Source organism: Lepisosteus platostomus, chromosome 2 (genome assembly GCF_059453375.1).
Source record: "Lepisosteus platostomus isolate fLepPlt1 chromosome 2, fLepPlt1.hap1, whole genome shotgun sequence".
Lineage (NCBI taxonomy): Eukaryota > Metazoa > Chordata > Actinopteri > Semionotiformes > Lepisosteidae > Lepisosteus > Lepisosteus platostomus.
This window is the reverse complement of record NC_142612.1, coordinates 15502344-15517346: the sequence shown is the minus strand read 5'-3', so window position 1 is coordinate 15517346 and position 15003 is coordinate 15502344. Positions and strand designations below refer to the sequence as shown.

At 40.5% G+C, this 15003-nt stretch overlaps 1 protein-coding gene across 2 annotated transcripts; it reads left to right on the top strand.

Annotated features, from left to right (window-relative positions):
* Positions 1–617: 617 nt before the first annotated feature.
* Positions 618–10334, top strand: LOC148676011 (eosinophil peroxidase-like). Of its 2 annotated transcripts, none has more exons than XM_088600262.1 (15): positions 618–708; positions 1217–1279; positions 1597–1684; positions 2251–2426; positions 2871–3003; positions 3285–3414; positions 3849–4055; positions 4427–4784; positions 5169–5329; positions 5487–5745; positions 6235–6405; positions 6600–6837; positions 7172–7371; positions 7844–7895; positions 9043–10334. In XM_088600262.1, exons 1-14 carry the CDS (start codon positions 657–659, stop codon positions 7855–7857), a joined length of 2250 nt encoding a protein of 749 aa, XP_088456388.1. In that variant the 5' UTR covers positions 618–656; the 3' UTR covers positions 7858–7895; positions 9043–10334. The 2 variants fall into 2 exon arrangements, with proteins under 2 accessions (XP_088456388.1, XP_088456397.1); XM_088600271.1 differs by lacking the exon at positions 618–708 and adding an exon at positions 711–790.
* The last annotated feature ends 4669 nt before the right edge of the window (positions 10335–15003 follow it).

The following is a 15003-nucleotide window of genomic DNA, read 5'->3' as shown; positions in this document are numbered from 1 at the left end:
ATTCCTTCGAAAGTCAAAGATCATTTCTTTGGTCTTGCTGGTGTTAAGCTGGAGATGGTTAAGATGACACCCCTCCACAAAATTGGTAATCAAGCTCCTATATTCCTCCTCCCTCCCCTCTCTAATACACCCCACAATTGCAGAGTCATCCGAAAACTTCTGCAGATGACATGTCTCAGAGTTGTACTGTACCTGAAGTCAGAGGTGTAAAAGGTGAACAGGAATGGAGCAAGGACAGTCCCCTGTGGAGCCCCAGTACTGCTAACAATCTGTTTGCTTTAGTTCTTTACAGGCAGTTAGATGTTGCAATGTTAGCATTATTTTTTACAGCATATAGAGTAAGTACAGAGGTGTTCTAATTACCATATTTCTAGTTTAAAAAAAATTACTAGTCAATTCAAATGTTTACCTATTATTCTGTTAATGTGGCCACAAAACACATACTGTACAGTAAGCCCTGCCCTCAAAATACATTAAATTCTTTTAAATGGTTTTGTGATGTAGATTTGTTCAGGAAATATGTGTTGGTTAAGGAAGAAGGAAATATATTTATTGTTTCTATTATCTCCTGGAAAGTTAAGAAAGACAATGATTTACATCTGCATTTGCTGATGCTTTTTTTGCACTAGGTGAGGCTTCATTGGGATATAAAAGGGATGCTGATTCTGACGTTTGTCACCACTTGCAGAGAAAGATTTGGGATTGCAGGTAAGATGTGACGGAGAAGTGCTAACATGTTTTATGAAAACTGGAATTCTGAACTATCTCATGAGAGTATGGTAGGCGGTAGGTGAGTGGAGGTTATTGATAATCAAGTCCAGTTGTGTTGACATTGTGAAATTGACACTTGTCTGCAGCTTGCAACTTTAGAACTTTGTGAAGTTTCCTTTTCACTTTAGATTTTAAAGATTCAATTTGTGCTTAGCCACTGAATGAAAATAAAATAGTTGAGAACCAGAAAACACTGGCTCTCCTGATCTTTTATTTAAAATGTGAAACAAAGCTGAACTGGCCATCAGTGGTACAAATTGTTTTCACTTGTTTGTAATGGTAATGCCAGGGGAAGCATGCAGCATTTATTTCGAAGCATTAGCAGTTAAATTGTGCTGCATTTATAAAATGTTCTTATGTTCCTAGCACAGTTTGCTTTACATTCAGAATGCACACTGCTTGCTCCTGTTGGGATCTCTTCTTTCATGCCTGTCCACTTTTACAGAGATGCCTCGCCTTCTACTTGTGGCAGTTTTTGTGATCTTCTTGGCTCTCCCTGCAGTCTCAGGTGAGTCAATAGTCTCAAGATAGTCCCAAAGAACAACAGTGAAACAGTTTAATGTCTACCATGTTATTAGGCAGTATTGAAATTAACTTACAATGTGAGCCATTTTCCGACAGGTTCTATACAAATTTTACAAGTATAAAAGCAAGAAAAATATTTAAATAGCCATCTGTTTTGAACATATTTACTCTACATTTTAACACCTGCTGGCTATTAATGATCTATTTTTTGTATCTTTGATATGAACCCCCAAATCCATGTCAATATTATAAAAATGTACAAATACTTTTGAAAATAATCATCCCTGGCACTTTTTTCAGACAAGCATGGTGCCAGTCCTTTTGTAAAGAGGGCTGTGGAGAAAGCCATTCGCGCAGTAGATGCAGCATATAAGTATTCCAGAGAAGTGTAAGTTACTGACATGTTCATCTCCTGACTTCAGAATTGAACTGCAATGTCTGTGTCAGTATTAAAATGCAGACAGTGTGATGTAATAGTTAGAAGTCTATAACCATTATACTGTATAACTGTGGAAGGCTATAACAATTCTATGGAAAATGCAATATATAAAAAATGTCAATCAAATATATTGATTCAAATTTAGATTTATAAACACTTATCACTTAGTGTTTGTCTCTTTAACAAATTTGCACCCAATATGTGAAGACTCCTTATTTTACACAGACACTCTTTATATTACATTTTCATCACTAAATAAATTAATGATACACCAAGCACTGGTTATCAAAGTGAGGTAGTAATATTCACATCATTATGGTGCCCTCAGTTTCAAGAGTGTAACAATAAAATAATGAGGCAACTACTCAAAAGTTTAAGACTGTAAAAAAGTTTAAGCTGTAAAACATCACATTTCTTGCCTTTAATTATACTTACAATGACGTTTTAGTAATATTTTTCATTCTAATAGTCTTTATCAGTCCCCTTTCACGAGCTCTGCTGCCTGGTTTGTGCAGGAACCTGGCCAAGCTCCAGTCGGTTTCTGTGAAGGCCTCTGACAGGCTGTCGTTTCTCAAGCGCCCTGCCCGGGACACGCGCACTGCAGTACGTGCTGCAGAGTACATGGAAAATGCACTGAGAATCATCCAGGAGAGAGCCCACCACATCCACAAGCGCTCACTCAATGCGACAGGTCAGCTTCCAGAAGACACTTTGTTCTGATTCACAAAAGAGAAGAATTTGCAAAAATATTATATATTCTATTCAGTGTCTTACCTTTTGAAATTGGGTCCTACGGTGAGCAGTGCTAACATTTAATTCTACACAGTGGAATCTCTAGTGTGGTTAATGTTTAGTATTGATTTTCTTAATTGGACTTAGAGGAGTTTTGGTTTGCTTCCTTAATCCATCAAATGATCAGATACAGTTCACACCAATATTAAAACTGTGGCAACATCTCTGTCAAATGAAATTAATTTGATTTTTCTTCATAACAAAATACAAGTCTTCCCTCAAGCAGAAGTACTTCTGCTGTCTGATTCAGTAAAGAAATACATTTGACTTCATCAAAATCTCAAAATTGTCTTTCAAAATGTGTCTGCAAACGTGTGGTTTTTCTCTCTGCTCGGTCCCGCAGATCTGCTGACAGATGATGACTTGAACACTCTCGTCAGGCTGACGGGCTGCGCCGCAAGGACCAGGCCCCCATCCTGCTTCACCACCCCCCTGGTGGACAAGTACAGAACCATCACTGCCGTCTGCAACAACAAGTGAGCGCTCAACAGCGCCTCCCTTAGGGGCCATTACTGGTGGTATGAATCCACCCTCCTCTGGTTTTCACTGGCCTGTTCACATATGCAGTACGCTGTGTTAGCAGTGCATCACCGTCTAATAGAAATCAGAGGGCTAGTTAATGAAGGCTACTCCTCTCCACAGATTACAGTCCCACTTCACAATTCACATTTCCCAGTGCTAGATCCAAGACTATTGCCCCTTTCACACCACAAATGTTAATTAATATTATCCTTGTATTTCAATTTTCAACTTCCAGAAAGAACCCTCGCCTAGGGTCTTCCAACACCCCATTTGCGCGATGGTTGCCTCCAGAGTATGAAAACGGGTTATTCACACCCCGTGGCTGGGACCCCACAAAGCTCGTTAATGGACGACTCCTGCCCTTGGTAATGATCACCTGAGTTTCTCCTGTCTTATATGACATGATATAGCACACGCTGACACAGTGCTGTATAGAATACCACCTACATGATGTTAATTTTGTCTGTTTCACAAACATATTTATGGGTTTGGTGTAGGGATATCAATTACCTTTTAAGTAATTGTTTTGTATGGCTGCTCGTGGATTATTTACTGTATATTCATATGTCTGCATACAGTATGTAAGGGTTGTATTTTGTTTTATTCTTAACCCTCTTTAGCTGTGTCGTCCTTGGCATAGTAGACACTAATCACTTCATATCACAGGCTAGCAAGACCTCACTTAAGTGTTAGATGTGAATGCTCATTAGCGTACCTTTAAGAAGCCTTACAAGATGGCTGATGTTCACTGTGCCCTTTGTTACCTTGAATGGGTCTGAGGCTGTGGGTTCTCACGCAGGTCCGTGAAGTCTCCAACAAGATTCTGAGCACTCACAACGAGGATGTGGAGCATGACACGGTGTACACTCATCTTCTTGTCATATTCGGCCAGTGGACAGACCATGACCTGACATTCACACCCATGTCCCCCAGTATCCGCTCCTTCAGTAATGGCATCAACTGTGATGCCAGCTGTGATCAGGCCAGTCCTTGCTTTCCCATCCGGGTAATTAGCAAACTATTCTTTTTCATTCCAGTTCCATTTCTACCCTGTGCTTAATTTGAATGGTATGATAAATTTTCCTTTTAAACTGTTTCTCTGATGCTTACATTCACTCTATCATTTATCATTTCGTTAGCTGTAGGGAGAATCATACGAAAACCTGGAAATTAGTTTTTAACTCTGATTGGACTATTTGCAGGTTGCTTTGTTCATTCAGTGTTATAACCTGGTTCAGGGGCCTAGTTTCTAATCACTTTCTAAAAGAAATACACCAATGGGTCTTGTAGGATTATGTACTGGCCTTCACATCCCTACAATGGAAAAACCACAATCTGAAAGTTACAGGACTGATTTAGCTTCTTCTCTATTCACAGATCCCATCTAATGACACACGAATTCAGGACAGATCTGCCTGCATCCCCTTCTTCCGCTCAGCTCCAGCCTGTGGCACTGGTGACAATGGGTACGCGTTCGGAGCCCCCAATGTCCGCCAGCAGATAAATGCTCTCACTGCCTTCCTGGATGTGGGCCAAGTGTATGGCTCAGAGGAAAGCTTAGCAAAGACCCTGCGCAACCTCACCAATGACCTGGGCCTGCTTGCTGTCAACCAGGAGTTCACTGACAATGGGCGGGAGCTCCTCCCCTTCAAGACAATGTCCATCAACATGTGTGCCACCAGGAGGAAAGTCACTCAGAACAACAGCCTGCAGGAGATCCCTTGTTTCGTAGCAGGTAACTCTCCTTGGGGTTATTCTCAGAGCACATACAGTAGCTGATACCACAAGCAAGACGTGTTTCAAAAAGTAGCATCTGTTTAATTGTTGTGAAATTGAGTATTTTCAGTTTAAATCAGGTTACAAGATAATTAAACATACATAACAACATACAAAATAATTAACCATACATACAGACAAGACAACAATTTTTTACTTGCTTGACTGCTATACAAATCAAGATGAATACAAGTGTATTACTTTGCTACTTTGGCAAGAGTTGCATGTGGTACTGTTAAATGATGTCTGTGAACTTCTTAATTCTCCTCTTGATAGTGCACCATGATGCCAGCAGTAATTTCATTCATGCCTGACTATGGCAGTGCCGTTTCTCTCACTGCAGGTGATGTGCGAGTGGATGAGAATATTGGCCTGACGTCTGTCCACACGCTATTTGTCCGGGAACACAACCGCCTGGCGCGGGCCCTCTCCAAACTCAACCCACACTGGAGTGGAGAGGAAATCTACCAGGTGGCCCGGAAAATCATGGGGGGTTATCACCAGGTACGGCACAACGCGATCATGGAGGGGGGAGAGTGAGTAAAACTGTGGGAGTGAATGAGTAATTCCATCCACCTCCCGTTTTTATTTCTTGTCTCTCTGCCTCACCTTGTGTTTTTGTTGCTTTGCCTGCAGTTGTCTACTTTCTGCCCCCCTGCAGGTCATGACCCTCCGGGACTTTCTACCACATATTGTTGGTCCAGACACAATGGCTAGACTCCTGCCTGCATACACTGGCTATGATGAAGACATAGATGCCAGTATTGCCAATGTCTTTGCCACAGCTGCATTCCGCTTTGCCCACCTCATGCTACAGCCTTTCATGTTCCGGCTGGATGAGAATTACAAAGAGCATCCACAGTTTCCCAGCGTCCTGCTGCACAATGCCATGTTCACACCCTGGAGGGTGGTGTTCGAAGGTATTATCCCTATGTGCTCAACGCTAATTACTAGCTTATAATATATAGGACGGTCCATGCAATTTTGAGAGGTGGCTCTATAAGGATCTTGGTGTGTGGCCACCTGTTTATTGAGAAAGGCTGCAGAATGATGCACCGCTAGTCTGAGACTTGGGCATTCTAGGGGAGCGATGTTCCATGCAAGGGAAAAGAGCTGGTAGGTTCATTGGCTTCTGTGAAAATTGGTCCTGGTGTGAATGTGTGCGTGCCTGTGTGCTCTATTATGGATGTGCACCCATTGCTTGACAGAGTAGACTCCGGCTCCTGTAATGGATAAAATGTTTAGAAAATGGATGGATGGAAGTATATGCAGCTGCAAATAATAATTACTGTAACTGGGTGAATATGCAGACTATTTTCCACTCCAAATGTTCTATGTGAGTTAATGATGCTAAACATTCTCACGAGTAGCTTCAGAATTGTCCACATTTTTCATCATCATGCGTGCAGGAGGAATTGATCCACTTATCCGGGGTCTAGCTGGCCGCCCAGCCAAACTCAACACCCAGGAGCACATGATGCACGACGAACTGAGAGAGAGGCTCTTCCAGCTCACCAGCAGACTGGCCCTGGACTTGGGGTCTCTCAACATGCAGCGTGGGAGGGACCATGGCCTGCCTGGTGAGCCCCTTGCTCTAGGGACTGCTAGGGCAATGAACACAGACAATTGCAACCTGGTTACAACCTGGTTAAACTGCATTTTTAATTTATTTAATGATTTATTCTCAGGTTTTACTTTGGGGTTTCAGATTGAGGTTAGGTTGCTGATTTAACATGTACGTACATGTAACATGTAACCTGTGCTTTCTGTATAGGGTACAATGCTTGGAGGAGATTTTGCGGCCTTTCAGACCCCAAGAATGCAAAACAGCTTGCTGGTGTGCTTAATAACAAGGACCTAGCAGACCGACTCCTTGAGCTGTATGGGACGCCCGAGAACATCGATGTCTGGCTGGGCGGCATCTCAGAGCCCTTCGTCAAAGGGGGCCGTGTGGGGCCACTTTTCGCCTGCCTCATCGGCACACAGTTCCAGAAGATCCGAAATGGTGACAGGTAAGTTAAAAGAGAGAGGGAGGGGAGATAGTGCCTTTGTGGAGCTGAGTGGTACAAGAGTGTTACGCATGGGTGGAACACAAGACAACTGCCATTAGAGTCAAAATGCTCAACAGCATGGGAACACAGTGGATTTCTCAGTGGAGCACCGCTACATGATCGACACACATTATTCTTGGTCCCTCCCGCCATCTCCCTTCGCTAAAAGCACACATGTCTTAATAAAGAAAGCAGGGAATAAAGAGAGAGAGCAAAAAGAGGACAAGTACGGCAGTGAGAAAGAAAGAGAGTGGTCTGTGCCAGCTGGTGATGAAGAGGCAGTTTGCTCTTGCAGGCTCTGGTGGGAGAGGCCGGAGGTTTTCACCAGGAGGCAGCGGGAATCCCTGAGCCGCGTCTCCATGGCTCGTATCATCTGTGACAACACGGGGATCCGGGACGTCCCGCAGGACCCCTTCCTGTACCAGCCTCGTGGATCAGGCTACACCAGATGCTCCGAAATCCCCAAATTTGACCTCTCACCCTGGAAAGTGGCAGGTAGGTTACTACCCTCTCTGACTCACCCCCTAGATCCGTTTCATACTGAGTTTGCATAGACCCCCTGGATCAAGAACGATTTCAGAGTCATTCCTCTTTCAACCTGACGAGCAGGGGCATTTTAACACACCTGTTTGTTATTCCTGGGATTTCCATGATTTTTGTCTAGTAATGAAATACTAGAATCAGTAATAATTCCTCTCTGGTATACCTCTATTTGGAATAAGCAGTGAGATTAAGTTGAGCTCTTGTACCCTGTCCAGACCATGTGACTTGGAAAAGATATATTAGTAACATGGTGTAGACAGGTGAGAGAATGTTTGTTGGACTACCCAGTTCCAGCTTTGAATAACAGAGGGTAGTTACCGGTCCATGCTGGAGTGCTGGAAAATGTAGAGTATAATTAGGACACCAGAAAGGAACCAGTTTTATTAACAACTCTCTCTCTCTCTCTCTTTCTCTCTCTGTTAAGTAACCGCTGCATAAAAAATGTCAATCTGACACAGCAAGACCAGGACAACCAGGTAAGAGGCTACAGAAAGGGTTGCATTAATGCATTAGCTCACAGGACTTATGATTTATTCTTTTGTTTCTGGGATGTTCATGTTGTCACAATTAAAGATTTAGCACACATGAAAATTTCCCTTAATAGTAGAGTATCATAACAGCAGTGTAATCTGAATTTAAATCTATGAGGTGCCAAGAGTTTAGATGTTTTCTTGTGCTTTTGTCATGCTACAATACTTCACTAGCCCACCCTAAACCAGTGTATCATTCTTTTTGCCCCTGGAGCAGAGCAGACATCTATAGAATTAAAGCATTTATTATTTCATTATTGACAGAACTGTTCTCAGTTTGTGATTATTTAACTTGTCACTGCATCTTTACAGCTTTGTCTATCACATTATTATAAAGGAATGTGCATTTTTTGTTGCCTCTATCTCAGGCTTAGAAACCATTAAATTAAAATGTAGCAGGAAGATCCAATTAGCACATACTGTAGAATATCATCAAACTCCAAAAATGTCTTTGTAAAGGCCTTTCATGAAATGGCTATTAATCTCTTAAGAATATGATATCATAATAAATGTTATAAACAAAAGGATATTATTCACTGCACTAGTTTGTTATACTGTTAGTACTTAATTGATCTGAATATCCCATCCAGATATTTCTTGAATTAAACCTGGGTATCTGTTCTGAAAATCTTAGTAAGCAGTAGCTAGTTTGATACTCCTACACCACTTTGTGTAAAGAAAGTTTTGAATGTGCTTTTGTTGATTGCCGTATCTAAGAAAAAATGGCAATACACACTGTGTGATTTGACCGTAAACTGTGGTAAACCGTCCACAATTTATCAAAATGTATAAATCTAACAGGGTCTTCCCAAGCAAAGGTTACACAATGTATGACATGCCGAGCTTACTGAGTATTCATCCAATTAAATGGAAAACGTCAACTTGAGATGTGTAGGAGTCCACAAACATAACTTCATGCAAAATGTTATTCTAAACACTGAGCAATGAGATGAATAGGAAAGAATGAGAACAGGTAAGCCTGCACGCGTATTACTGAATTATGCCTTCTAAACTTTTCTTCCACAAGTGGTGATGGAGTCTGTATCTATTTGCTGCACAGCAGTGATGTCTTCCCCTTTTACCCTATTAACAGCTTGTAGCCAGGAAGCAACAAATGGGAAGCTGTGAGATCCTGCGGTGGAGCCTATTGATCTTTCACCTTGCCCTTTTTGACAAAGTTTTTTTTCATTGTCATTTAATTCATTTTGCACTGAAGCACATTGTTAATCTCTACACCGAGGTCCTGAGCACTACATTGTTAGGGGAAGGGAGACTTTATTTTGCAGAGAATTGACTAAGGGAGCATCTGATGATCTGTAATACATTTCCGAGGTGATGGGTTTAAAAAGTTATTCAAATGAAAGACTGTGATTAGTGTAAATAATATTCAGGGAATCACGTTTTACATACTATAAAACAGCTGGAAACTCAGCCTTCTCATTGCAGAGTTTTAATGAAATTTCATTTTTTAACAGGTACTAATGATGACTTCTTATCTTCATAAAGGTCTTTTTCTGATTCAAAACATCCCTTGGTAACTGATTTAGATGATTCCTCAGACTGGGTGCTCTACAATCTGTGGTCTGAAGTCTGTCATGAAAGAGAACATCTTTGTCTTTGTATTTATCAGGAATTGTAATGTGATTTAATTAGAGTAAGGTGGTTATGTGGGATTTCTTCCAAAACCGTGTTCCTCTTTATTGTTTTGGTCAGTCAAACAATAGTTACCAAAGAAAAACTTTCCTTAGGATAGAAAACATACAAAAATTAAGCTTCCGAGGTGTACTGTTACATTCCTACTCTAAAATTCCTAATAATGGTTTTCTGGTGTCCAAATGAAATATGTACCACAAAGAATTCCGAAGGGTTTGGAAACAGAAGCTAAAAAGCCAACCACCCCAGCACTGCCAGCTTCCCTTTTACAAAGTACTTCCTGTAACTGATCCTTAACACTCTTCAGGTTTGTCCTGGAGGGGTGTGAGGCTGCAGGTCTTAACACACTGTTTGGATCATTTCCAGTCTACAGTACAGCTGGAATCCAAGTAGGTTTATTCTAGCATCTGATAGGCTTTGTTAACTGTATGAAAGAATAAACATTTCAAACATACATATTTGAATTGCATATACAGTATCACGTTATATTCTTTGTACGATGTTAGAAACTCTTGAGGGCCATAACATTTTTACGTTGTGGAACATGATGATATATTATTTAAAAAATGTTTACTGTCTTTCTGGTAGTGCAATGCTTTGTTTTACTACGCTGATTCATGTTTTTGATTCATTTAATGTTTAAAAATACCAAAAACAAAATATGTATTCAATCTGTAATGCCTATGCATATACTTTATATTCGAAAATAAAGAAAGAAATGCAGCAAAATAAGATTCACAATGTCTCTATCCCTTTGTATTATGAAAAACAGCTGTGGAGACAGGAGTGGTATTTCAATGGATTATAAAAATTGAATGCCATTGCTTTTCTTTTACTGCAGGAATACATTACAGATTTCAAGCCACAGTTTTTGTAAACTTTTTGTAAGCACTTCGATAACCTGAAGGGTTCATTTGGCTTTGTAGCCTTTTTTTTACATCTGTACGAGGGAGAAATGAGCAAAATACTACTGGGTGAGAAAACACCATCTAATGAAATACTGTCAATGCTTCTTCTGATACTCGGTAACTTGACAGTTATACTTCAAACACACCATTAATATAAGGATCTTCTCCGTAGATTACAACATACGGTGTCCAGTAGACAATTTTGTGAAAACATCAAAGTGTGCCACTATACAGTAGGTTCCAGAGAAATCAGTCCCAACGCATTTTTTAGAATGCGGGTTTAACATTAATGCAGATGTCATTCTGGTCATGAAAACGGAACTGGTTAATAAACAGGTCACATCGAGCTATTATAAGAGACAATGGGCATCATTTGGTAGATATATGCACTATTTTGGTACACATATTCATTTTGGCCCTGTGGCTCTTTCTGAACTATATCAACAAAGTTGATGTACTTAATAAACTAGTAACATTTAGATAATACACAAGCAGTAGTAGGAGAGGTGACCGTAGACACAGTGACAAGTGAATAACAAAGGGAATAAACAGAGCAGACGGCTTGACAAATGAAATTTAGCATTGATCAGTGCAAAGGAACCCACAAAAGTAGTGGGAACATACAGTACAGTACACTATCCGGATCTTATTTCACGCATTCTGCACACACTCTCTCAAACGCCGTCACATTCCCACGCGCACCCACTCAAACAGACGCTCACGCCGCAACTAATCTTCCTATCGCCTTTCTCTCCCGTCACTACTTTAACCCTCCTCTTTTCTCTTACCAGCGCTCCCTGTTTCGGATTCTCTTTGGAGCTTCCTAGTGTGCGCACCCCTCCTCTGCTAACACTGATAGGTTGTTGAGAGCTTAAGCAGGCTCCACACCAAAGGGATCGGTGTATTTTTATGGATTGTTCCGTCATCAATATAATATCAAGAAGCAATAAAAAACTAATTATTAACACCCCGGTTTTGCTAAACCGGGTAGAACCCACAGGCTTAAATGTGGTGATAATTTCTTAACTCTTGGGTTTGGAACCTACTGTTCTCAAACATTTTACTATCAGCTTGGGGTGCAGTAATATTTCTTGAGGAAACAGAGAACAATTATCCATTACAAGGTTCATGAAAGGGGTGGGGGTAGAGAATAACAATTAAGCCTCAAGTTCATTGCATGTGAATGTTACTGTTACTGTGAGGTACTGTCCAATTTAGATACTACTCAGTTTCTAATTTGATGGGTCAGTGTCATAGGGCTGTTACTATATACAGTACTGTAGAACAATAATAGTTCAGAAGAGAGAAATAGAGAAAGGTATATAAGATCCTAGTGGAGGCTGCGGGATGATTAAAAATACTGTTTGCAAAGCTAATAAAAGATGAAGTGCTGTAATTTTTTTTAATTTAAAAAGTATGTTAAGTGTTTTAATCAAGAAAAAATCCTATGTTGGTACTTCAAGCTGAGAAAGAAAAGGAAACTTTCACCAAAAGAACTTGAAAGGGAAATGAAGTTTAGTAAAACAGACAGGAAAGTAAGTACACATTTAATGTTACTTACTATTTTACTGTAAGATGCAGGTGTCTCAGAACTCAAATGGACAAAGCAAAAAAAAACCAGCAGAGACCAGGGGGGTTCTTGGCTTTATTGTTAAAGGTTTTAAAGAAAAAAAACTTAATTATAATGACAAATAAATCATCCTTAACAAATGATAAGCAACTGTGGCTTTTACAGGTAAGTGCTACCAACACAACAGCTCTCAACAACTTTTGCCATAAAATACACTTCTAACTCCTATTCTCCTATTATTATTATTCTAACTCCTATTAACACTGTTGCTGCTCCTGTTCCTACCCCCGTCTTCGGCAGTCAACTGCTATATTGAGACACCATTTAGTCACAAACCAGGAATTACTCGAAGTGAAAATGTGCTTATAAAACTGTTCTTCTTCTATCATTTTTCATTTATCACCAATTAGTTACTAATATACAGTATTGGTCACTAATTCTCACTGATGATTATACTGACAAATTTGTATTACAATTACAATCAAATAAAATTACAAATAATTTCAGTCAAATTACAAATTTGACAATTACACTCACTGACAAATACAGTATTAGTCACTAAAAGACACTGACCTCATTTACAGTATGTCAGGTGAAACTTCTGGGTTTTGCCAACTTTTCTCAAAGCTTTTCAAGGAGGTATTTTTGGTGGCATCTAGTGGCACACCCTGGTTATTGCCATTGTTTCATAGAACGACCTGCTACAGTATGACTGTATTACTGGGGCAATACTGGTAATACAATTAACCAATAAGGCTAAAATTGATTTGAATTATTATTATCCACATGTGTGTTAAACTGTCACTGAACTTTAGGAGGTGCAACCCTTTGTAGGAGAGGCTGAACTGAGCTCTTGATTACTTGCTTATTAAGGATTATCAGGTCATTCTGACAGAGGGATCTCTGGACAGTACAATACACCACATAAATTATGCCGCTTAAATTATATACGAGTTCATGTACAGTATCTGTTTGCCTGTCAGCTAGCTAGCTCATGAGGGTGCACGCTCGGGGCTCGGCTAGCAGTTTCCCATTCCATACACGCAAAAACATAACCACATTCTACTTCGAAATCAGTTCCTGTTATTCATAGAGAAATCAGACACACACACTCAAGGATAACTGTGTTTTTTCACATAAGATTATGTTTGTTTTTGTTTATTTGTACCTATCTGTGTGAGAGAGCGCTCTATCTGTCGCCTCTGGGGTCCAAACCTGAACCCTGTTCTCTGTTTGGCTTTACGGCGCCAACGCATGCGCACATCTTCTGGCATAGGAAGTACCATTTTTACAGATACAGTTAAAATAATAATTATAATAAAAATAATAATAATTGCTTACACTTATATAGTGCTTTTCTGGACACTCCACTCAAAGCGCTTTACAGGTAATGGGGGCTCCCCTCCACCACCACCAATGTGCAGCCCCACCTGGATGATGCGACGGCAGCCATAGTGCGCCAGAACGCTCACCACACATCAGCTATCAGTGGGAAGGAGAGCAGAGTAATGAAGCCAATTCAAAGAGGGGGATTATTAGGAGGCCATGATTGGTAAGGGCCAATGGGAAATTTGTCCAGGTCGCCGGGGTTACACCCCTACTTTTTTTAATGATTTTTAATGACCACAGAGAGTCAGGACCTCGGTTTTACGTCTCATCCAAAGGACGGCGCCTGTTTATAGTATAGTGTCCCCGTCACTATACTGGGGCATTAGGACCCACAGAGACCGCAGTGTGAGCGCCCCCTGCTGGCCCCACTAACACCTCTTCCAGCAGCAACCTTAGTTTTTCCCAGGGGGTCTTCCATCCAGGTACTGACCAGGCTCACACCTGCTTAGCTTCAGCGGGCTGCCAGTTGTGAGTTGCAGGGTGATATGGCTGCTAAAAGGGGTAAAATCTTTTGTTGATGACTGTTTGTACATTTTGTATATTCTGTTTTTTTAAAAAGGATGGATTGTTGTGAGGGGGCAGTGATAAGCTTATGATGAGATATGCAGCTCGATAATTTTAATGTGACAACGGTAGCGTCCGAGGCGGCAGGGCTATACCTATTTACGAGGCTCGACAGGCGAAGGGAGAGTTAGTTGGTAGGACTTGAGTGTGGTGGAACTCCTGGCTTATAACTCTCTAAGGAAGTGTTTGTGTTGTGTTTGTGTTTGTGTTTGTGTACTGTTGTTCTATTTTGTTGTTTCTTGCACTATATGTAATTGTTTTGTTGGTTTATGAGGAGCACTGTCCAGATAAACCACCACTTTTGCACCTAAGTGCTATTGCGGCTGAGCCATCATTCTATGTTTTGAAAGAACTCACTTGGGAATCCCTCCAGTCCTCTGTTTGACTGTCATAAGATTACGGTCAAAGTGCAGAGATGTCCTGATTGAATTCCTCTCTGAACTCCTCCCTAGGGTTCTCCCTTAGTGAAAGTGATGAAGCAGTTTCTTGCTTCACCGGATCTGCCCTGCAGTGGAGCTGCTGTGTGTAATAGCTAGTGCAGGGCTGACATGCTTTATTTCCTAAAGAGTAAAGTACTTTCTGGTCCTGGGATGAAAGGTGTTAAATAAAGAAAAGAAATTGCATAATTCTATAAATATGTAATGGTTACCAGATTAAATTAATTCAAACTGCTGTTTGCATCTAATCCACTATTCCCTTTCTCTCCTAGAAGCATCACTGGATATATCACTATGGAGAAAGGAGGAAGGGTAAGTAAACCCCAAGCAAGGATAAATGCTTTGTCTTGAGCAAATATGATGAAATGAACATTGAACATTGAGGTATCATTTTATATATTTATAATACTTTTTCTATCGTAATGTACTTTCCTCGTATTTTTAGAAAATTCAGAATAGATGACTAAATTCTTTAATAAAAAGATAAGTGTGACACGTTCAAACTTCACTGTAAAATCAAAGTATTGCAGCAG